Source organism: Scyliorhinus canicula, chromosome 29 (assembly GCF_902713615.1).
Source record: "Scyliorhinus canicula chromosome 29, sScyCan1.1, whole genome shotgun sequence".
Taxonomy (NCBI): domain Eukaryota; kingdom Metazoa; phylum Chordata; class Chondrichthyes; order Carcharhiniformes; family Scyliorhinidae; genus Scyliorhinus; species Scyliorhinus canicula.
In genome coordinates this window covers 7,663,789-7,689,240 of record NC_052174.1, presented here as the reverse complement: position 1 = coordinate 7,689,240, position 25,452 = coordinate 7,663,789, and the positions used below count along the sequence as shown (strand labels likewise).

Sequence of the window (25,452 nt, the reverse complement as noted above, 5' to 3'; positions counted from 1 at the left end):
ATTTATGATTTAGATGAGGGAACAAAATGTAACATCTCAAAGTTTGCAGATGATGTAGTGATCTGCATATCTGTGTATATATACAATGGGTCAATGCAAATGCACTGCAACTAAGCAATCACTGTAGGGAGCAAGGGAGATGTATAAATACAGACAAGACAGGAAGTCAGAGGCAATATTCACAGAAAGACAGGCAGCTCAGATGTAACATAGTATTAGCGCTGGAGAGAGAACAAACTCACACAATAAAGCATCTACTTAAACTGTAAGACTACGAGCTTTATTCAGACACAAGGAATAATACATGGTACCAGGAGACTTCAGAATGCTTGCTGGAAGATTACACAAGATGCAGACACAGAAATATCGAAATGACAGGAAAACTCGTTCCGGACATTCGACATGGGGAGACTTCGCTGATTCAATGAAACTCGTTGGAACTCCACCGCAGCTGAACACAACCGGTAATTTAAGTCACAGATGGAAAAGTTTCAAACAACTGTTCGAAAATATATCATAGCTAATGATTTGAGAACGGCCTCTGAAAAAATGAAAATAGCTCATAGCAGGACATGAAGCTAGAGAAATCTATAATGCTTTAAATACTTGAAAAGTGAAGACAACACCACATTAGAAATAATACTGAAAACATTTGAAGATCACTGTAACACCAGTAACAATGCTGCTTTAAGACATTCAATGCTCAGAGATCAAATTGCACAGGGAATGAGTGATGCGAAGCACAAACAATCATTATCAGAACAGAAAGGTTGAACGCTGGAAATCGCAATTGAAAAGTGCATATCGCAAGAAAAAAATAACGTTAAGTTTTTAACAAGAAAAAACGCCGATAAAGTTCTTTTCCACAGGTCTAAAGTAGTTAAAACGGCGTCTGAGCATATTTTAAACTGCCCAAAGAACAAAAGACGCAAATCTGGGTCCTGCATATACACAGGAAACTGCAGCCGTGCATGCGCAATTGAAAAAATAAGTTTTCTTTTTTCAATTTATTTTTTCAGAAGATCGGACACTTTCGAAGATGGCTTGCGCAGTTAAACGAAAAGACTGCACAGTTCCACGACGGATCTGCGCATGCGCAAATCATGGATGCGCAGTTGGTCAAAAAGATCCCACCATTCGAAGATGGATCTGCGCATGCGCACGCTGCACATGCAGTTTAAGAAAAAGCGCACAGTGAAGGAAAATCGATTTGCGCATGCACAATCGATTCCTACGCTTTACGTCACGAGCGGCATGATGTCAGAAGACTCAGACCACGCCCACTTAAAGGGGAAAATGCCCGAAAATCACAAACAAGACTCTGAAAAGCACAAAACCAAAAAAATTGAACCTCAAAAGTCACAACATCGCCTGAACTTCCACCAGCAGTTGAAAAAACTTTCGCAGCACCCTGGAACAAGCAGTTTGCACCATCCAAAGTGAAGAGCACAATGACAAATACGAAACCAAAGAAGATGATTTGTTCACTGAACATAGAACATAGAACAGTACAGCACAGAACAGGCCCTTCGGCCCTCAATGTTGTGCCGAGCCATGATCACCCTACTCAAACCCACGTATCCACCCTATACCCGTAACCCAACAACCCCCCCCCCCCTTAACCTTACTTTTATTAGGACACTATGGGCAATTTAGCATGGCCAATCCACCTAACCCGCACATCTTTGGACTGTGGGAGGAAACCGGAGCACCCGGAGGAAACCCACGCACACAGGGGGAGGACGTGCAGACTCCACACAGACAGTGACCCAGCCGGGAATCGAACCTGGGACCCTGGAGCTGTGAAGCATTTATGCTAACCACCATGCTACCCTGCTGCCCCTTGAAGAGGACAATGAACATGAAGAGCACAATAACAAAACCAAAACAAAAAAAGATGATTTGGTTATCGAAAAATACTACTCAGACATGGCTGAGTTATTCGGATATGCTAATCATAACATCAGCGACACGGTTGAAAGGCTCAACACGACTCTACTCATGGTAGATGAATCCAATACCATGATGCAATGGAAGATCGTCGATACATTGGATGACAGCAACCTGTCAAATAACCCAAGAAGAAAAAAGCGAGTACTGACCGACTCCGTTGAGGATCACAGATCGACTCCACAGAGAGAACACGGTACGACTCCACACAGAAAACGATGAAAGACTCCACAGAGAGAGCGACGCAAGCCTCCAGAGAGATTTCGTTCACAGACTCCAAAATGGAAGCAACTAAAGACTCCATAGCTAAATCCATGCATGAACAAGACCATGAAGGTCTACCCACCGTACCTGAGCAACCAGAAGCAGACTATGAAAGTCTACCCAGCACACATAATCAACAAGAAGACAATGTAAGTCTACCCACTGTATGTGAGACAAGTGACAATGTGATCACAATCGACATACAGGATGTGCAGGATCACAGCGAGACTGACAGATCTCAGCTCATCTGTACAGAAGCACTCAACAATCAAAGTAAAACTACACATGAATCCAGTGAGACCTACAAGAACAACAAATACCACAAGCACAACAGAAACAAAAACAGCAACAACAAAAACACAAGAAGCACAAGCACAACAAAAAAAACTACATGCACAACAAAAACTACAAGAATAACAAAAACAACAAGAAGCGCAACAAAGACAACAACAGCAACAAAAACACGACAAAAACAAGAACAACAACAAAAACAACAAGCACAAGAACAACAACAAAAACAACAAAGACAGAAATTACAGAAACAACACAGTGAAACAACGACCTGTATAACATGGTACAACTCTGCACATGAAGGACACTGCAACAGCACGCTCCAAAACAATGACAAGAGTACAAACATACCATGGCATGACAACGAATCTCACAAATTCACATTTGCTCCAGAACAAACAAGCACATCAGCTTTCAAGGCAGATGACACACTAAATCGATACCACAAGCACAGGGAAAAGTCCACGTCAGTCAACATCAGTGGTTTGACCATTCAAACACCTCGTGATGACTTGTTGGTTACTTAAACACAAGAACACTGATGACATTCACAAAGATATAACCAATATCATCACCTGTACAGATATACATATCATAATTAATCTAACTGTTTTGTACAATTTTCTTTAACACTGTACAGAAAATATGGAAAAGAGAAAAAGGGGGATGTAGTGATCTGCATATCTCTGTATATATACAAGGGGGTCAATGTAAATGCACTACAACTAAGCAATCACTAGAGGGAGCATGGCAGATGTATAAATACAGACAGACAGGGAGTCAGAGGCACTCTTCACAAGAACGGCAGCTGGTGAGCAGGACACAGACAGGCAGCTCGGGTGTAACATAGTATAAGTGCTGGAGAGAGAATACCAGCCTCCCCGAACAGGCGCCGGAATGTGGCGACTAGGGGCTTTTCACATTAACTTCATTTGAAGGCTACTTGTGACAATAAGCGATTTTCATTTTGTCTCAATTCACACAATAAAGCATCTACTTCAACTGTGGGACTATGAGCTTTATTCAGACACAAGGAATAATACAGATGATACCACGTTTGGTGGGATCTGGACTGGTAGGGCAAGTGGGCAAATCGATGGCAGATGCAGTATAATTTGGATAAGTGTGAGATTATTCACTTTGGAAGCAAAAACAGGAAGGCAAATTACTACCTGAATGGTTGTAAATTTGGAGAGGGGAGTGTGCAGCGAGACCTGGGTGCCCTTGTGCACCAGTCGCTGAAGGTAAGTATGCAGGTGCAGCAAGCAGTAAAGAAGGCTAATGGCATGTTGGCCTTCGATGTGAGAAGTTTTTTCAAGTACAAGAGCAGGAATGTGTTGTTACAATTGTACAGGACCTTGATGAGGCCACACCTAGAATATTGTGTGCAGTTTTGGACTCCTTCTCTGAGGAAGGATGTTCTTGCTCTCGAGGGTGTGCGGCGAAGGTTTACCAGACTGATTCCAGGGATGGCGGGACTGTCATATGAGGAGAGATTGACTAGTTTAGGATTGTTCTCACTGGAATTCAGAAGAATGAGGGGGGATCTCATAGAGACTTATAAAATTCTAACAGGTCTAGACAGGGTACGGTCTAGGAGTGAAGTTGTGGAGGCAGCAGGGTAGCATAGTGGCTAGCACAGTTGCTTCACAGCTCCTGGGTCCCAGGTTCATTTCCTGGCAGGGTCACTGTCTGTGCGGTGTTTGCACATTTTCCCCGTGTGTGCGTGGGTTTCCTCCGGGTGCTCCGGTTACTCCCACAGTCCAAAGATGTGCGGGTTAGATGGATTGGCCATGCCAAATTGCCCTTAGTGTCCAAAAGTTTAGTGGGGGTTATTAGGTTACGGGGATAGCGTAGATACGTGGGCTTCAGTGGGGCGCTCTTTGTGTGGGATGGTGCAGACTCGATGGGCTGAATGGCTTCCTTCATGCACTGTAAATTCTATGATTCTATGGTAGATGCAGGGAAGATGTTCCCGATGGTAGGTTTGTCCACAACCAGGTGTCACAGTCTGTGGATTTACGGTAAACCATTTCAGACAGAGATGAGGAGATATTTCTTTACCCAATGACTGGTGAGCCTGTGGAATTCATTACCACAGAAATTGGTTGATGCCAATTGGTCCATTGGATTGGTCCATTGTACCCTGCAGGTGGCAACGTAGGTGGATAGAATGGTTAAGAAGGCATACAGCATGCTTGCCTTCATCGGACAGGGTATTGAGTTCAAGAGTCGGCAGGTCATGTTACAGTTGTATAGGACTTTGGTTCGGCCACATTTGGAATACTGCGTGCAGTTCTGGTCGCCACATTACCAAAAGGATGTGGATGCTTTGGAGAGGGTGCAGAGGAGGTTCACCAGGATGTTGCCTGGTATGGAGGGTGCTAGCTATGAAGAAAGGTTGAGTAGATTAGGATTGTTTTCGTTGGAAAGACGGAGGTTGAGGGGGGACCTGATTGAGGTCTACAAAATTATGAGGTATGGACAGGGTGGACAGCAACAAGCTTTTCCCAAGAGTGGGGGTGTCAGTTACAAGGGGTCACGATTTCAAGGTGAGAGGGGGAAAGTTTAAGGGAGATGTGCGTGGAAAGTTTTTTACGCAGAGGGTGGTGGGTGCCTGGAACGCTTTACCAGCGGAGGTGGTAAAGGCGGGCACGATAGCATAATTTAAGATGCATCTGGACAGGTATATGAACAGGCAGGAACAGAGGGAAGTAGACCTTGAAAAATAGAAGACAGGTTTAGTTAAAGGATCTGGATCGGCGCAGGCTGGAAGGGCCGAAGGGCCTGTTCCTGTGCTGTCATTTTCTTTGTTCTTTGTTCTTTGAATATATTCAAGAAGCGGCTAGATATAGCACTTGAGATGAATGGGATCAAAGGCTATGGGGAGAAAGCAGGATTCTGCTATTGAGTTGGATGATCATCCATGATTGTGATAAATGGCGGAGTAGGCTCGAAGGGCCAAAAGGCCTACTTCTGCTCCTATCTTCTATGAATTCCATCACACTTGTGATTGTAGATGTGGACAGGCTTTGGAGGGTCAGGTGAGTGGCTGTCCACAGAGTTCCCAGCATCTGACTTGTTCTAGTAGCATTATTTATGTGGCTCCTCCAGTTCAGTATCTGGGGCAGGGTTCTCCCCTACCCAGCGGGGCGGGGGTCCCGGCGTGATGGAGTGGCGTGAACCACTCTGGCGTTGGGCCACCGCAAAGGTGCGGAAGTCTCTGCACCTTTAGAGGCCAGGCCCTAACATTGAGGGGCTAGGCCCGCTCCTGAGTGGCTGGCCGAAGGGACTTCGCCGACCAGCGGAAGTCCGCGCATGCGTCAGTGTCAGTGGCTGCTGACATCATCCCAGCGGCACAGGCCCGCCCGCCGATCAGTGCCTTCAGCTGTTCTTGATATCATATAGAGTGAATCAAATTAGCTGAAGACTGGAACTTGTGATCCTGGGGACCTACGGCAGGGTCTGAGATAGATCACCTACTCAACACTTCTGGCTGGAGATGATTGCAAATGCTTCAGCCTTGACTTTTGTACTGATGTGCTCGACTCCTCTGTCATTGAGTAGGAGTGAAGTTGTGGAGCTGCCTCTTCAAGTGAGTTGTTTAATTGTCCACCACCATTCATGCCTGGACGTGGTGGGACTGCAGTGCTTAGACCTGATCTGTTGTCTGTGGGATCGCTTGGCTCTGTCTAATCCATGTTAATAGTCCTGTTATAGCGTCACCAGGTTGTTACTTCATTTTACAGTATGTCTGGTGCTGCTCCAGCATTCTCCATTGAATCAGGATTGTTCCCCAGCTTGATGTTAATGGTAAAGTGAGGGCTATGCCGGGCCACAAGGTTACAGATTGTGGTTGAGCCCAATTCTGCTGCTGCTGTTGGCCCACAGCACCTCATAGATGCCGAGTTTTGAATTGCGAGACCTGTGTGAAATCTATGCCGCTTAGCACAATGCTTGTGCCACACATGATGTACGGTGTCAAGATATGCAGACATGCACATAATGAGATACAAAGACCAGGTTAAAGTCCAACAGGTTTGTTTCAAACACGAGCTTTCGGAGCACGGCTCCTTCTTCAGGTGAAGTTCATTCACCTGAAGAAGGAGCCGTGCTCCGAAAGCTCGTGTTTGAAACAAACCTGTTGGACTTTAACCTGGTGTTGTAAGACTTCTTACTGTGCTCACCCCAGTCCAACGCCGGCATCTCCACATCAGAGATACAAAGAGGCAGCTAATGAATATAGTGAACAGGACATAACCTATCAGCAGGCAGAACAATCAGCAGGGTGGTTTCCCACTATAAAAGGCACGAGGCACTCACACTCCACCTCTTTCCACTGGTGACATCTACAGTGTGAGTCAGGGTGTACATACCATATCGCTCCTACCCTACAGCACGTGGCTAAGAGCTAGTCTGGTTCAGTCAGACAGATTAATCACACGAGGTTAGCAGAGAATTGAACTCAAGAGGCAGGCGACATTCAAATTGCGGGAAGCCTGCCATCTTGGGCGTTTATCCCAAACCTGGTCTCACACACCACGGCCCTCAGACACCTGGTAAAAATGTCTACTGCCTTTGAGTGGCAGGCAGCTCATCAAGCAGAGTGGTTGGAGTTGACAGGGAAACAAAAATCTCGATAGATGCGAGCCAGGACGGCATCGGCGCAGTGTTGCTCCAGCGCGATGAGACCTTATCCTGGGTACCGGTTGCCTACGCAACACGGGCATCGGCACCCACCGAGCAGCGGTATGCCCAAATTGAAAAGGAATGCCTGGGCCTGCTTACTGGAATTCTCAAGTTCCACGATTATGTCTATGGCCTGCCGACGTTCACTGTCGAGATGGACCACAGGTCTCTGGTCCACATCATCCACAAGGACCTGAACGATATCACGCCCCGGCTGCAGCGCACCCTCCTCAGACTCCTGAGGTATGAATTTGAACTTGTGTACACGCCGGGCAAGGAGCTCATTTTTGCGGATGCCTTGTCCCGCTCCGTAACCTTGCCTGCTGAACCGCCGCCATTCGTCCAACAGATCGAATCACAGGTGCACCTGTGGGCCAGCAACCTCCCGCCGTCGGATGAAAAGGTGATTCGGATTCGTGAGGAGACAGCCAGCAGCGTGTCATGCACCACCTCGCCAATGGCTGGCAAAAAGGGCAGTGCCCTCAATTCTTCAATGTGAAGGACAACCTGATGGTAGTTGATGGCATCCTCCTCCAGCTGGACTGCATTGTCATTCCACTCAGTGTCCAGAGCTTGGTGCTCTGGCAAATCCATGAGGGACATCTGGGTGTGGAGAAGTGCAGGCGCAGAGCCACGCAAGCTGTCTACTGGCCTGGGGTGAGTCAGGATATCTCAAATACGGTCCAGCCAGCACATGGCATGGAGACGCTTCAGCAGCACAAAATTGTGACCTGCCCGTGGTCCAAGGTGGGCTCGACCTCTTTGGTCCAATGGTCGTGATTATATGTTAGTCATTGATTATTTTTCTAACTATCCAGAAGTTGTGAAGCTCTCGGACCTCACTTCCAAGACCGTCATCAAGGCCTGTAAGGAGACATTCTCCAGGCATGGTATTCCACTCACTGTCATGAGTGACAACGGTCCTTGCTTCAGCAGCCAAGAGTGGTCAAGATTTGTTGTTCGACAGGCTGCTCCCCGATCGTATGTTGTGCGTATGGCTGATGGCTCTGTTGCGCGGCGCAACAGATGGGCACTGTGCACAGTTGCCCGCCCGCAACCACATTCTTCATTATTTCCATCCGTTATTGTGCCACCTCCTGATACCTCGAACCATGAGGCCACCAGTCAGGCTTCAATCCCGCCTATCGAGATGCCCTCATCCCCACCACCACCTCTCCAGCGGTTGACCAGAATCAGACGCAAGCCCCAGAGACTGGACTTATGAACACTTGTTTTGTTTGCTCTGTTCTGTTTTCGCAACTTACACACCTGTTTTTACATGTGCATATGTTCCCATTTACTGTATGTAAATAAGATAGTTTTTCGGCCTACACATATAAATACTTTCACATAGGCCAAAGAAAAATTTGAAAAGGGGAGATGTCATGGTATGCAGACATGCACATAATGAGATACAAACAGAGAGCTTATGAATACAGAGAATAGGACATAACCAATCAGCAGGCAGAACACTTGGGGGTGGTTTCCCACTATAAAAGACACGTGGCACTCACACTACGCCTCTTTCCACTGGTGACAATTACAGTGTACATATCATATAACTCCTACAGCACGTGGCTAAGAACTAGTCTGGTTCAGTCAGACAGATTAATCAAACTCACAGAGGATTGAGCTAACTGTGTGACAGGTTCAATCAATCGTATTGAACTAACTTCAAGGTGTGGAGTATCTCTCAGGTAAAGCTGCATCCCGTGTTATCTTACTGTGTTTCACACAACAGACGGTATTCTCAATGTGAATATTCTGTTTTTGTTCAGCTTCTGGTTCCTCATATTAAATACACGATGTACATCAACACCATTGCGAGATCAAAGCTGATCGGGAGTAAAGGTTTCATCAGCCAAGTGAGTCTTGCTTCCCTGTTCTGTCTGCTTAATTGCTCTTCAAATATAATCTAATTTAGCTCACTGGGCTAAATCGCTGGCTTTTAAAGCAGACCAAGCAGGCCAGCAGCACGGTTCGATTCCCGTACCGGCCTCCATGGACAGGCGCCTGAATGTGGTGACTAGGGGCTTTTCACAGTAACTTCATGGAAGTCTACTCGTGACAATAAGCGAGTTTCATTTCATTAATGTTGTGCTGATTAATGTGGAGGATATTAATCCTGGGACGTAGATTTTCTTATCAGTGATGTTTAAGTTTTTAGTGTGATCCAGCTGAATGTTGAGTGAAAATGTGGCGAGAATCTCCATTCATTTCTGCTTTGTCCAGTGTGGTGATGGGATTTGCAATGGTTCCAGAAGCTCCTGCCTGTTTGTGTGTGGATGCATGTAAATGATAGCGACGTGATTGAGTTATTTATATTGGCCCAGGACACATAGACAACTCCCTCGCTCTTGTTCAAGAGTGGCCATGCGACCTTTAACATCCACTTAGGAGAACAGCTGTAATCCCCAATCTGTTATCTCGGACATTGCAGCACTCCCCCAGTAATAGTGCTGGGAGTATCAGCCTAGGTTTTTATACTTCAAGCCTCTGGAGTAAGATTTGAACTCATAACCTCCTGACTCAGGTGATGGTGCTCATCACTGAGCCACGGTTGCACCACCGGCATAGGTTTCCGCCCGTTTCATCACCTTTTTATTTGGGATGTAAGCATATCCTATGCCCAAAAAAAGATTTAAAGTGATCCCGTTGTGTGAAAATGCCTTGTGTCTACTACCCCTTTAATTGGTGTAAGGTTATGGACTGTAAATACTGTCTTGCTAATTTTACTGAAAACTTGATGGTTCCAGAAGCTCCTGCCTGTTTGTGTATGGATGCATGTAAATTATAGCGATGTGATTGAGTTATTAATATTGACCCAGGGAACAGGGATAACTCCCTCGCTCTGCTTCAAAAGAGTGTCCATGCGGTCTTTGACAGCCACCTGCAATCCCAGTTTGTTATCAGCAATTTTTTTTTTATTTAGTTAATTAACTTAAAAGTTGCTGTTTGGTCTATAAGAGGGTGAATTTTGAATCAGCTTTAAACAAGGTCCTACTTGGACTTACTTGCAGCTGGAGCTTGTTAATTAGTTAATTGCATTAGGCCAGTTTTCAGAAGCTAGAGTCACAGTATAAATAGGAGCTAGTTACAGTGCAGACTTTGTTTGCACTGAGTGCTGAGCTTGTGGCATTTGAGTGCCACAGTGAGAGTTTGGTGACTGAGGGAGTGCTGAGCTTGTGGCATTTGAGTGCTACAGTGAGAGTTTGGTGACTGAGGGAGTGCTGAGCTTGTGGCATTTGAGTGCTACAGTGAGAGTTTGGTGACTGAGGGAGTGCTGAGCTTGTGGCATTTGAGTGCTACAGTGAGAGTTTGGTGACTGAGGGAGTTAGGTGAGGAGGGAGTAAGGTGCTCCTTACATTTCATTTCCTATATTTATCAAAGAGCGTGAAGGGAGCCAGGAGTTTAGAGTACAGCTGACTGGAAGTAGAGTCGGAGGGCGGAGGTCCAGTTGGTCCAAGGGGCAGCTAATTCTGTAAAGTAAGAGGGGGATGGAGGCTAGGGCAGTTGCATGCTCCTCCTGTAGGATGTGGGTGGTGAGGGATACCACTGGTGTCCCCGCTGACTATACCTGCGAGAAGTGCACCCAACTCCAGCTCCTCAGGGACCGTGTTACGGTACTGGAGCTGGAGCAACTTCGGATCATCCGGGAGGCAGAGGGGCTCATAGAGAAGAGTTACAGGGAGGTAGCCACACCAAAGGTACTGGACAAGAGTAGCTGGGTTACAGTCAAGGGAAAGAAAACTAACAGGCAGACAGTGCAGGGATCCCTCGTGGCCGTTCCCCTTCAAAACAAGTATACCGTTTTGGATGCTGTTGGGGGGGGGGATGACCTACCGGGGGAAGGCCCCAGCGGCCAGGTCTCTGGCACTGAGTCTGGCTCTGGGGATCAGAAGGGAAGGGGGGAGCATAGAAAAGCAATAGTAATAGGAGATTCAACGGTTACGGGAATAGATAGGAGATTCTGTGGTCGCGAGCGAGACTCCCGAAAGGTATGTTGCCTCCCGGGTGCCAGGGCCAGGGATGTCTCTGATCGTGTCTTCAGGATCCTGAAGGGGGAGGGTGAGCAGCCAGAAGTCGTGGTGCACATTGGTACCAACGATGTAGGTAGGAAAAAGGGTGTGGAGGTAATAAACAAGTTTAGGGAGTTAGGCTGGAAGTTAAAGGCCAGGACAGACAGAGTTGTCATCTCTGGTTTGTTGCCGGTGCCACGTGATAGCGAGGCTAGGAATAGGGAGAGAGTGCAGTTGAACACGTGGCTGCAGGAATGGTGTAGGAGGGAGGGCTTCAGGTATTTGGATAATTGGAGCGCATTCTGGGGAAGGTGGGACCTGTACAAGCAGGACGGGTTGCATCTGAACCAGAGGGGCACCAATATCCTGGGGGGGAGGTTTTCTAGTACTCTTCGGGAGGGTTTAAACTAATTTGGCAGGGAAATGGGAACCGGATCTGTAGTCCAGCAACTAAGGTAGACGATAGTCAGGATGCCAAAGCACATAGTGATGCAGTGGGGAAGGTAACAATGACAAAGGAGAGTACTTGCAGGCAAGGAGATGGGTTGAAGTGTGTATACTTTAATGCAAGAAGCATCAGGAATAAGGTGGGTGAACTTAAGGCATGGATCTGTACTTGGGACTACGATGTGGTGGCCATCACAGAAACTTGGATAGAAGAGGGGCAGAAATGGTTGTTGGAGGTCCCTGGTTATAGATGTTTCAACAAGATTAGGGAGGATGGTAAAAGAGGTGGGGGGGGGGGGGGTGGCATTGTTAATTAGAGATAGTATAACAGCTGCAGAAAGGCAGTTCGAGGGGGATGTGCCTACTGAGGTAATATGGGTTGAAGTTAGAAATAAGAAAGGAGCAGTCACCTTGTTGGGAGTTTTCTATAGGCCCCCCAATAGCAGCAGAGATGTGGAGGAACAGATTGGGAAACAGATTTTGGAAAGGTGCAGAAGTCACAGGGTAGTAGTCATGGGCGACTTCAACTTCCCAAACATTGAGTGGAAACTCTTTAGATCAAATAGTTTGGATGGGGTAGTGTTTGTGCAGTGTGTCCAGGAAGCTTTTCTAACACAGTATGTAGATTGTCCGACCAGAGGAGAGGCCATATTGGATTTAGTACTTGGTAATGAACCAGGGCAGGTGATAGATTTGTTAGTGGGGGAGCATTTTGGAGGTAGTGACCACAATTCTGTGACTTTCACTTTAGTAATGGAGAGGGATAGGTGCGAGCAACAGGGCAAGGTTTATAATTGGGGGAAGGGTAAATACAATACTGTCAGACGAGAATTGAAGTGCAGAAGTTGGGAACATAGGCTGTCAGGGAAGGACACAAGTGAAATGTGGAACTTGTTCAAGGAACAGGTACTGCGTGTCTTTGATATGTATGTCCCTGTCAGGCAGGGAAGAGATGGTCGAGTGAGGGAACCATGGTTGACAAGAGAGGTTGAATGTCTTGTTAAGAGGAAGAAGGAGACTTATGTAAGGCTGAAGAAACAAGGTTCAGACAGGGCGCTAGAGGGATACAAGATAGCCAGGAGGGAACTGAAGAAAGGGATTAGGAGAGCTAAGAGAGGGCATGAAAAATCTTTGGCGGGTAGGATCAAGGAAAACCCCAAGGCCTTTTACACATATGTGAGAAATATGAGAATGACTAGAGCGAGGGTAGGTCCGATTAAGGACAGTAGCGGGAGATTGTGTATTGAGTCTGAAGAGATAGGAGAGGTCTTGAACAAGTATTTTTCTTCAGTATTTACAAACGAGAGGGGCCATATTGTTGGAGAGGACAGCGTGAAGCAGACTGATAACCTTGAGGAGATACTTGTCAGGAAGGAAGATGTGTTGCGCGTTTTGAAAAACTTGAGGATAGACAAGTCCCCCGGGCCTGACGGGATATATCCAAGGATTCTATGGGAAGCAAGAAATGAAATTGCAGAGCCGTTGGCAATGATCTTTTCGTCCTCGCTGTCAACAGGGGTGGTACCAGAGGATTGGAGAGTGGCGAATGTCGTGCCCCTGTTCAAAAAAGGGAATAGGGATAACCCTGGGAATTACAGGCCAGTTAGTCTTACTTCGGTGGTAGGCAAAGTAATGGAAAGGGTACTGAGGGATAGGATTTCTGAGCATCTGGAAAGGCATTGCTTGATTAGGGATAGTCAGCACGGATTTGTGAGGGGTAGGTCTTGCCTTACAAGTCTTATTGAATTCTTTGAGGAGGTGACCAAGCATGTGGATGAAGGGAAAGCAGTAGATGTAGTGTACATGGATTTTAGTAAGGCATTTGATAAGGTTCCCCATGGTAGGCTTATGCAGAAAGTAAGGAGGCATGGGATAGTGGGAAATTTGGCCAGTTGGATAACAAACTGGCTAACCGATAGAAGACAGAGTTGTGGTGGATGGCAAATATTCAGCCTGGAGCCCAGTTATCAGTGGCGTACCGCAGGGATCAGTTCTGGGTCCTCTGCTGTTTGTGATTTTCATTAACGACTTGGATGAGGGAGTTGAAGGGTGGGTCAGTAAATTTGCAGATGATACGAAGATTGGTGGAGTTGTGGATAGTGAGGAGGGCTGTTGTCGGCTTCAAAGAGACATAGATAGAATGCAGAGCTGGGCTGAGAAGTGGCAGATGGAGTTTAACCCTGACAAGTGTGAGGTTGTCCATTTTGGAAGGACAAATCTGAATGCGGAATACAGGGTTAATGGTAGGGTTCTTGGCAATGTGGAGGAGCAGAGAGATCTTGGGGTCTATGTTCATAGTTCTTTGAAAGTTGCCACTCAAGTGGATAGAGCTGTGAAGAAGGCCTATGGTGTGCTAGCGTTCATTAGCAGAGGGATTGAATTTAAGAGCCGTGAGGTGATGATGCAGCTGTACAAAACCTTGGTCAGGCCACATTTGGAGTACTGTGTGCAGTTCTGGTCACCTCATTTTAGGAAGGATGTGGAAGCTTTGGAAAAGGTGCAAAGGAGATTTACCAGGATGTTGGCTGGAATGGAGAGTAGGTCATACGAGGAAAGGTTGAGGGTGCTAGGCCTTTTCCCATTAGAACGGAGAAGGATGAGGGGCGACTTGATAGAGGTTTATAAGATGATCAAGGGAATAGATAGAGTAGACAGTCAGAGACTTTTTCCCCGGGTGGAACACACCATTACAAGGGGACATAAATTTAAGATAAATGGTGGAAGATATAGAGGGGATGTCAGAGGTAGGTTCTTTACCCAGAGAGTAGTGGGGGCATGGAATGCACTGCCTGTGGTAGTAGTTGAGTCGGAAAATTTATGGACCTTCAAGCGGCTATTGGATAGGTACTTGGATTAGGGTAGAATAAGGGAGTGTAGGTTAACTTCTTAAGGGCAGCACGGTAGCATTGTGGGTAGCACAATTGCTTCACAGCTCCAGGGTCCCAAGTTCGATTTCGACTTGGGTCACTGTCTGTGTGGAGTCTGCACATCCTCCCCGTGACTGCGTGCGTTTCCTCCGGGTACTCCGGTTTCCTCCCACAGTCCAAAGATGTGCAGGTTGGGTGGATTGGCCATGAAAAATTGTCCAAAATTCTATGATTAACCTAGGACAAAAGTTCGGCGCAACATCGTGGGCCGAAGGGCCTGTTCTGTGCTGTATTTCTCTATTCTATAATAGCACTGGGAGCGTCGGCCTGGAGTGAGACTTGAACTCATAACCTTCTGACTCAGCTGATGGTGCTGACACTGAGCTACCCCTCAGTATCACCTTTGTGACAGTGTGTGACATTGGTATAAGGCAATTGTATGCTAAATGTCATTCAATATTACTTTTGTTCTTTTGAAGTTTGCCCCTCCCATACAATGTCTTCATAGAACATAGAACATAGAACAGTACAGCACAGAGCAGGCCCTTCGGCCCTCGATGTTGTGCCGAACAATGATCACCCTACTTAAATCCACATAACCCGTATACCCGTAACCCAACAATCCCCCCATTAACCTTACACTACGGGCAATTTAGCATGGCCAATCCACCTAACCCGCACATCTTTGGACTGTGGGAGGAAACCGGAGCACCCGGAGGAAACCCACGCACACACGGGGAGGACGTGCAGACTCCACACAGACAGTGACCCAGCCGGGAATCGAACCTGGGACCCTGGAGCTGTGAAGCATTGATGCTAACCACCATGCTACCTTGAGGCCCCAAAGACTGGTCTTCAGTCCAGTGTTCGCCCAAACTCCACCGTCAAGTTCGCCCCCCCCCCCCCCCCCCCCATACTGTGGTCTTAAGTCCTTCATCGAGTTTTCAGGAAAATTAGCAAGACAGTATTTACAGTCCAGTGTTCGCCCAAACTCCACCGTCAACAAACAGGATTTAATAGGAGGGATGGATTGAGGGTGGTCTGAAAGGAACATGGAAGGGGTGCCTGATAATGGGGAGTGCTTCAGCTGCCAACAAATAGGATTTAATTTGTCTGATTTGTTTCCCAAAGGCGTTTGGTGTCAAAGAGGACGACAATCATTTTCTATCTTCCAAAGCATTCCTAGTCCTGACCTACCGATCTCTGTGTCTACCAGAAGACCTGGAGGATCGAGGAGTCACTGATCTAAAGGGCTATTATTACAAAGACGATGGCTTGTCCATATGGTCTGCAATTCATGAGTAAGTGTCATGTGAGAGTATCTTTAAGAAATGGGTGTTTATAAATGAGTGTGTATTGTTGCTCGTTGTGTTCTCTCTTTAGTTGGTTCTGTTTATGGCAGTTAATATGGTCGCCTTCCTTAATTCTAATTACGTTTGCTCAAGATTTGCAGGTGTCTTTCGATACCGCCACAAGGTTCAAAACCAAATACTGATCAAAGACTCGATACACCAGTTAGTAAGTTCTAAATCAATGCTCATTTATTTACACACAGTCAAATATACTCATGCACAAAACTCTACCAACTAAACTATCACTAGTACTAAAGCCTATACTTGGCTTTGGGCGCCCACTCAGTCAGAGGAACAATGGCCATTGTCCGGTTCTGAGGCTGCTGGGGTTGAGCTGGTACGGAATAGTACCTAAAAGTGTCTGTCTCGTAGCGTGCGTTGACTTTGGACTTACTTGTTCTGGTGCAGCTGCTAGGCAGATCTCTCCTCGCTGAGAGCCAAGGCCAAGAGAGCGATTCTCTCTTGGGGGATCCTTCTTATTCCCAAAAGGGGCTCCGTGCGCTTTTGGGCGGGCCTTGAACTTGGTTCCAATTAATTGGACCGCATCTTGATCATTCCTATCGATCTCTTCCAATAAAAGGGTGGGTGCCCTGATTGCTCGGTGGCCGTTGGCCTGCTTTGTTCTAGTCTCCTCTGGCGCCGGGGTGTCTGCCTTAGTATCGTTTACCTAAATGTTACTCTTTTGTCCCCGGAGATGGCTCATTAGTATGGTAATGGCTTTGCAGTATCGGTCTTGCCTGGGAACTACAGCTCCAATCAACAGACAAACCTTGCACTTGCTTGCTTTCTCACTATTGTCCATTTTCCCTGCATTCTTTGCAAAGTGTCCATTTTGTAATCGGGACGTGGCCATCCCAGATGGCTACAGTATATAAATATCTGTCGTGCGAGTACCTTTAAGAAATGGGTGTTTACTACTGCAGTGATGTCAGAGAGTGGGTGGAGCTGGGCTTTTTGCTGCAGGGTGTGTTTTAGTTTAGATTTCAGTGTTGGAGCTGAAGCCAGACCAAGCAGGTGTACTGCTGTTCTCTCTGCCATCAAAAGACTATCTCTTGATGGGTGAAGATCAGACGGGGTTCGTGAGAGGGAGGTAGCTCTTTTCAAACATTAGAAGGGTATTGAACGCCATTATGGCACCGGCAGAGGGGAAGGAAACAGAGGTGGCTGTGGCATTGGACGCTGAGAAGGCGTTTGACCGGGTAGAAGGGGGTACATGATGGCAGTTCTGGAGCGGTTTGGGATTGGACCAAGATTTGTGAATTTGGTAAAGCTACTATATAATGAGTCGAGGGCAAGTGTTCGCATAAACAACATCAGCTCGAGATACTTTTCTCTCCACCGTGGGACTAGGCAGGGATGTCCTATGACCCCCCCCTGCTATTTGCACCGCGATTGAGCCGTTGGCCATCGCATTAAGAAGTTCAGGGGTATGGAAAGGGATAGTGCGGGGGGAGGGGGGGGGGTGGATAGAGCATAGCGTGTCCTTATATGCCGATGACTTTCTGTTGTACGTGATGAAACCAAGTGTGTCAATAGGGGTAATATTGGGGCAGCTTTGAGTGTTTGGGTCTTTCTCGGGGTGCAAGCTGAATCTAGACAAGAGTGAGTATTTTGTTGTATCTCGGCCAGGTGTGGGGGCAGGGGTGGGGGGGGCTGCCATTCCATAGGGCAGGGACTTATTTTAGGTACTAGGGGGTGCAGGTTGCCCGGGAGTGGGGGGGGGGGGGGGCTCCTCAGGTACAACATTTCTAGTTTGGTGGGGAGAGTGAAAGCGGATCTGGCAAAGTGGGATGGTCTCACTCTGTCACTGGTGGGTCGGGTACAGGCAGTTAAAATGAACATGTTGCCATGATATTTGTTTATTTTTCAATGCCTGCCGATTTTCCTGCCTAAGGCTTTTTTCAGAGAGATTGAGGGAAGGATTACGTCATTCATATGGGCAGGGAATGTGGCCAGAGTTAGAAAGGTGCGACTACAGAGGGGAAGGCAGGCAGGGGCTTTGGGTCTTCTGAACCTGATGTATTACTACTGGGCAGCAAACGTGGAGAAGGTGCGGAGCTGGGTCAGAGGGGTTGATTCCCAGTGGGTCAGAATGGAGGAGAGTTTGTGCAGGGGGTCAGGATTGAAAGCATTAGCAACAGCCTCGCTCCCGATAGCCCCGGGAAAGTACTCAGGGAGTCCGATAATAATAGCTTCATTGAAAATTTGGAGGCAGATCCACCAACACTTCGGGTTGGGGGCAGGGTCAAGGGAAATGCCGATTCGGGGGAATCACAGATTTGAGCCAGGGAAGTGGGATGGAAATTTTCGGAAATGGGAGGAGAAGAGGATTAAGACACTAAAAGATTTGTTTTTTAGGGGTCGGTTTGCAGGATTGAAGGAGCTGGAAGCGAAGTATGGGCTGGAGCAGGGGGAAATATTTAGATATATGCAGGTTCGAGATTTTGCTAGAAAGGAGATACAGAACTTCCTGGAGGAGCCGTGCTCCACATTGCTGGAGGAGGTGCTGACGACAGGGGCACTGGAGAAGGAGGTTGTGTCAGAAGTGTACGGAGCTATTTTGGAGGAGGAGAGGGCACAGCTGGAAGGGATCAAAGCAAAGTGGGAGGAAGAGTTGGGAGAGGTAATGGAGGAGGGATTCTGGTGTGAGGTGCTCCGGAGAGTGAATGCCTCCACCTCGTGCAGGAGGTTGGGGCTGTTACAGCTGAAGGTGGTATACAGAGCACACTTCACGAGGGCAAGGATGAGCCGATTCTCTGAAGGAGTAGAAGATGTGTGTGAACGTTGCGGGGGGGGGGGGGGGGGGGGGGGGGGCACTAACCACGTTCATATGTTTTGGTCCTGTCCAAAGCTAGCGGATTAATGGAAGGAGGTTTTGAAGATAATTTCTAAAGTGGTGCACGTGAAACTGGACCCGGGCCCCCAAGAGGCCATATTCGGGGTGTCGGACCACCCAGGGTTGGAAACATGTGCGGAGGCAGATGTTGTAGCCTTCGCCTCGTTGATCGCCCGAAGGCGGATCCTGATGGGTGGGAGAGCAGCCTCTCCACCCTGTGCCCTGGCGTGGCAGGGAGATCTGTTGGAATTCTTGACTCTTGAGAAGGTTAAGATGGAACTGAGGGGAAGGACGGAGGGGTTCTATAATTCATGGGCATTATTCATAAAGCACTTTCAAGAACTGGATAACATTGAACATTAATTAGGGGGGTGGGTGGGAGGGCTGGGGGGGGGGAGGGGGCGGCGATGGGTGTTAATAGAGGCTATGGGGGATTCCTGATTTCTTTTGGTCAGTTGTTTATGTGAACGTGTGGGTGGATGTTTTGGGGATATGGGGATTGACATATTTGTTACTGATTATTGTTTATTGTTGGTGGGTGCAAATTGGGGAGAAAATGTGAAAAAGGAGAATAAAGAAATATTTTTTTAAAAAGACTATCTCTTGATCATCTAGTGACTTCAGAATGATAAATGTTCTCAGTAGTGAATGTAAACCTAATGTGCTTCTGTTTAAAGGTTTTTTTAAAAGTCTTCTAGATGTTACATTGATGTTTGGGGCCTCACGGTAGCATGGTGGTTAGCATCAATGCTTCACAGCTCCAGGGTCCCAGGTTCGATTCCCGGCTGGGTCACTGTCTGTGTGGAGTCTGCACGTCCTCCCCGTGTGCGCGTGGGTTTCCTCCGGGTGCTCCGGTTTCCTCCCACAGTCCAAAGATGTGCGGGTTAGGTGGATTGGCCATGCTAAATTGCCCGTAGTGTAAGGTTAATGGGGGGATTGTTGGGTTACGGGTATACGGGTTACGTGGGTTTAAGTAGGGTGATCATTGCTCGGCACAACATCGAGGGCCGAAGGGCCTGTTCTGTGCTGTACTGTTCTATGTTCTATGTTCTATGTTAGGACAGTTTACGGATTATGGGGCAGCACGGTAGCATGGTGGTTAGCATAAATGCTTCACAGCTCCAGGGTCCCAGGTTCGATTCCCGGCTGGGTCACTGTCTGTGCGGAGTCTGCACGTCCTCCCCGTGTGTGCGTGGGTTTCCTCCGGGTGCTCCGGTTTCCTCCCACAGTCCAAAGATGTGCGGGTTAGGTGGATTGGCCGTGCTAAATTGCCCGTAGTGTCCTAAAAAGTAAGGTTAAGGGGGGGGGGGGGGGTTGTTGGGTTACGGGTATAGGGTGGATACGTGGGTTTGAGTAAGGTGACCATTGCTCGGCACAACATCGAGGGTCGAAGGGCCTGTTCTGTGCTGTACTGTTCTATTAAGGGTAAAGTAGTAGCATGGATAGAGGATTGGTTAATTAATAGAAAGCAAAGAGTTGGGATAAATGGGTGTTTCTCTGGTTGGCAATCAGTAGCTAGTGGTGTCCCTCAGGGATCCGTGTTGGGCCCACAATTGTTCACAATTTACATTGATGATTTGGAGTTGGGGACCAAGGGCAATGTGTCCAAGTTTGCAGATGACACTAAGATGAGTGGTAAAGCGAAAAGTGCAGAGGATACTGGAAGTCTGCAGAGGGATTTGGATAGGTTAAGTGAATGGGCTCGGGTCTGGCAGATGGAATACAATGTTGACAAATGTAAGGTTATCCATTTTGGTAGGAATAACAGCAAACGGGATTATTATTTAAACGATAAAATATTAAAGCATGCCGCTGTTCAGAGAGACTTGGGTGTGCTGGTGCATGAGTCACAGAAGGTTGGTTTACAAGTGCAACAGGTGATTAAGAAGGCAAATGGAATTTTGTCCTTCATTGCTAGAGGGATGGAGTTTAAGACTAGGGAGGTTATGTTGCAATTGTATAAGGTGTTAGTGCGGCCACACCTGGAGTATTGTGTTCAGTTTTGGTCTCCTTACTTGAGAAAGGACGTACTGGCGCTGGAGGGTGTGCAGAGGAGATTCACTAGGTTAATCCCAGAGCTGAAGAGGTTGGATTATGAGGAGAGGTTGAGTAGACTGGGACTGTACTCATTGGAATTTAGAAGGATGAGGGGGGATCTTATAGAAACATTTAAAATTATGAAGGGAATAGATAGGATAGATGCGGGCAGGTTGTTTCCACTGGTGGGTGACAGCAGAACTGGGGGCATAGCCTCAAAATAAGGGGAAGTAGATTTAGAACTGAGTTTAGGAGGAACTTCTTCACCCAAAGGGTTATGAATCTATGGAATTCCTTGCCCAGTGAAGCAGTTGAGGCTCCTTCATTACATGTTTTTAAGGTAAAGATAGATAGTTTTTTGAAGAATAAAGGGATTAAGGGTTATGGTGTTCGGGCCGGAAAGTGGAGCTGAGTCCACAAAAGATCAGCCATGATCTAATTGAATGGCGGAGCAGGCTCGAGGGGCCAGATGGCCTACTCCTGCTCCTAGTTCTTATGTTCTTATGTGGTGTATTCTTTGGGGGGTGTATTTGAATTGATGGTTGCTAAGATGTTCACTGTATGTTTTAAAAAGGTTAACTTGAGTTCATAGAATAAACATTGTTTTGCTTTAAAAAATACTTTTCCCTTTCTGCTGTACCACACCTGTAGAGTGGGCCGTATGCTCCCCATCGGTTGATAAGCCAGTGGAAAATCAGACAACTGAAGTGTTGAAGAATTAATATCCTGGGATTTTTCCAGATTGTGTAGTAACAAGGTCACAAAGTCACAGGTTAAGACAAGAGGAGAAATCAAAGAGTGAAGATGATGTTGAAGTGTAATTGTCAGAAACGATTTTTGATCAGATAGTTGAAAAAGAACAAGAACAGGTGGAGGATGAGGTGGATATTTTTAGCTCAGGAAAATTGGCAAAGTTACAACAAAAAGATATAGAAATAAAACGGATGTATCAGAAAGCATACACAGAAGAGGAATCTGAGTATATATCAGAGTCTTGTTACCGTAAAAGTGATGTCTTGATGAGAAAACGGAGACCGTTACATATGCAGGCCGATGGAAAGTGGGCAGAAGTTCATCAAGTAATATTGCCGGTAGGGTATAGAAAGGATTCGTACTGTTTGCAATTAGGGATGCACCAAATGAACTAACCAAATTCAGTCCTTTTGAACTAATTTTTGGTCATGAGGTAAGAGGACCACTTAAATTGATTAAGGAAAAATTGGTGAGTGAGAAATTGGAAATTACATTATTGGATTACGTGTCAAATTTTAGGGAACGATTAAATAGAGCAGGTGAATTGGCTAGACAACATTTAAAAGTTGCACGAAATGTGATGAAACGGGCAGCGGACAAGAAATCCAAAGTTTGTCGTTTTACCAGTGGAGATAAAGTTTTAGTGTTGTTACCAGTGGTAGGTGAGCCTTTAAAAGCTAGGTTTTGTGGACCTTATCAGATTGAAAGAAAAGTAAATGAGGTGAATTATGTGGCAAAAACACCAGATAGAAGGAAGACTCACCGAGTGTGTCATGTGAATATGCTTAAAAGGTACTTTGAAAGGGAAGGAGAGAAAAAGGAGGAGGTTTTAATGATTCTAACTCAAAGTGACGAACCAAATCCAGATGACTATGAATTTGACATACCTCAAATTAAATTGGAAAACGAGGATGTTCTTAAAAATTGGGATAATTTGTTGAGCTACTTTCCAGAGGAAAAACGGACTGACCTGAAAGAGTTATTGATATCACATGGGCATATTTGTGGAGATAAATTGGGAAGTACTAAAATGGCTATACATAATATAGATGTGGGAAATGCTGCTCCAATCAAACAACATCCATACAGATTAAACCCTTTAAAATTGGCACAGGTTAACAAAGAGATTGAAAGTATGCTTCAAAATGGCATAATTGAAGTGGGTTGCAGCCAATGGAACTCACCCATAGAGAGGTTAATGCAGTTACAAGAACAAACTCTTATCCTATCACATGTTTGGAGGATTGCATTGACAAAGTGGGACAATCGCTTTTAATTTCCAAACTGGATTTACTTAAAGGTTACTGGCAGGTACCTTGATCCGAAAGGGTGAATGAGATTCCAGCTTTTATGACTCCAGATGGTATTTACCAATTCAAAGTTATGCCATTTGGCATGAAAAACCCAGCCAGATTTTAATGATTAACTAACAAAATCATTGGAGGATTACCCAATGGCGCGGTATACATCAACGATCTGGTAATTTACAGCCAGACATGGAAAGACTTTTTTTAAAAATAAATTTAGCGTACCAAATTATTTTTTTTCCAATTAAGGGGCAATTTAGCGTGGCCAATCCACCTATCCTGCACATCTTTTGGGTTGTGGGGGCGAAACCCACGCAGACATGGGGAGAATGTGCAAACTCTACACGGACAGTGACCCAGGGCCGGGATTCGAACCCAGGTCCTCAGCGCCATAGGCAACAATGCTAACCACTGTGCCACCGTGCTGCCCTATGGAAAGAACATTTAAAACATCTGATGGAGTTATTCAATAGACTTCAGGAGGCGGGTTTGGTGATAAACCCGGCCAAAAGTGAATTTGGAAAAGCCCAAGTCACTTTCCTTGGCCGTACAATTGGACAGGGTCGGACGGGTGTGAAAACAAAAGTTATTGGGTTTTTTCCGAAACCCTCAACATGACGACAAATAATGCAATTCCTTTGTGAATGGATTTTACTGGAAGTTTGTACCGAATTTCAGCAGTGTGGTCGCTCGAAAGAGAAAATGCTGGAAAATCTCAGCAAGTCTGGCAGCATCTGTAGGGAGAGAAAAGAGCTAACGTTTTGAGTCCAATGACTCTTTGTTAAAGAGTGTGGTCGCTCCACTGAGGGACTTGTTCAAGAAGAGTAACAAATTCCAGTGGACAGCGGAGTGTCAACAGGCATTTGACGACCTGAAAGCTGTGTTAAGTACTGCTCCTGTGTTAGCCATCCCAAATTATACAAAACCATACAAAGTGGCGGTTGATGCGAGTTATAGGGGTGTAGGTGCGGTGCTTTTACAAGATGACGACGAACGGCTAGAGTGTCCTATTGGTTATTTTTCAAAGAAATTAAATTCTCACCAGAAAAAGTATTCAACGATTGACAAGGAGACATTGAGTTTGGTGCTAGATTTGCAACATTTTCACATTTATGTGACCAGCAATCCGTCTGACACCATTTGTATACTGATCATAATCCATTGACGTTTTTGAAGCAATTCCGGAATAACAATGCAAGGCTGTTTCGCTGGAGTTTATTTTACAGTCATTGAATTAAAAGTAGTACATGTGGCAGGACGAGAAAATGTGATGAACGAAAGCAATTTCAGTTGGAGGAGGAAGAAAAAAGAAATAGTCTATATTATTATACCTGTTTGCGTGTGTTTTTTGAAACAAAAAAGTATATTTACTGTCTGCCTCCGGATTTTCGGTGGGAGCAGGGGCCTGTCAGGAGGTGAGTGAGTGCCATTAAATTTGCATAATTTACAGCGGGAGCGGCCTCCGGATTTTCGCAGGGACCAGGGGCCTGTCGGGAAGGTGAGTGCCTGTAACAAGTCGGGCGGTTGCTAAACCCGAGACACTACACTTGCAGTGTCCCCCACCCTTCCACCTCCTCTAACCGAAGGGTTTGAGGGAATATCAGGTAAGAAGCTTGTGCAGGTCAAAGAGACACAGCCGGAGTGAGGCACATCAAGAGTGGGAATTGCAACTTGGTAATTCGGTGCAGAGTGAGAGAAGGTGCTTTTTCGGAGGTGCTTTTTAACCCTGGTAAGTTTTTCTTTTTATTGTCTAATTTATTTATTTTTATTTTGAAATTGTTGTTGAATAACACAAAAGGGCAGCACGGTAGCATGGTGGTTAGCATAAATGCTTCACAGCTCCAGGGTCCCAGGTTCGATTCCCCGCTGGGTCACTGTCTGTGCGGAGTCTGCACGTCCTCCCCGTGTGTGTGTGGGTTTCCTCCGGGTGCTCCGGTTTCCTCCCACAGTCCAAAGATGTGCGGGTTAGGTGGATTGGCCATGCTAAATTGCCCGTAGTGTCCTAATAGTAAGGTTAAGGGGGGAGTTGTTGGGTTACAGGTATAGGGTGGATACGTGGGTTTGAGTAGGGTGATCATTGCTCGGCACAACATCGAGGACCGAAGGGCCTGTTCTGTGCTGTACTGTTCTATGTTCTATAAGTTTACCTAAGGTTTAAGACATGGCAGGAGATCCCAGACCCGTGTCATGCTCCTCGTGTGCGATGTGGGAGCTCAGGGAGACGTCCACTGTCCCTGGCTCTTTCACGTGCAAGAAGTGTGTTCAGTTGCAGCTCCTGTTAGACCACTTGATGGCTCTGGAGCTGCGGATGGACTCACTTTGGAGCATCCGTGATGCTGAGGAGGTCGTGGATAGCACATTTAGCGAGTTGGTCACACTGCAGGTGAAAATTAATGAGGGAGATAGAAAATGGGTGACCAAAAGAAAGAACAAGAGTAGGAAGGCAGTGCAGGTGTCCCCTGCGGTCATCTCCCTGCAAAACAGATATACCGCTTTGGATACTGTTGAGGGAGATGGCTCACCAGGGGAATGCAGCAGAAGCCAGGTTCATGGCACCGTGGCTGGCTCTGCTGTGCAGCAGGGCAGGAAGAAAAAATGGCATGGCTATAGTGATAGGGGACTCGATCGTAAGGGGAATAC

The 25,452-nt window shown here is 46.5% G+C and overlaps 1 protein-coding gene across 1 annotated transcript in view; it reads left to right on the top strand.

The window, feature by feature from the left end:
- Window positions 1-25,452, top strand: part of LOC119958293 (polyunsaturated fatty acid 5-lipoxygenase-like) — a 142,117-nt gene that overhangs the window by 103,595 nt on the left and 13,070 nt on the right. Inside the window, exons 9-10 of the mRNA XM_038786726.1 lie at window positions 8,973-9,059; window positions 15,659-15,828. Coding sequence (XP_038642654.1) covers window positions 8,973-9,059; window positions 15,659-15,828 — 257 coding nt within the window. The remainder of the gene's footprint in view (window positions 1-8,972; window positions 9,060-15,658; window positions 15,829-25,452) is intronic.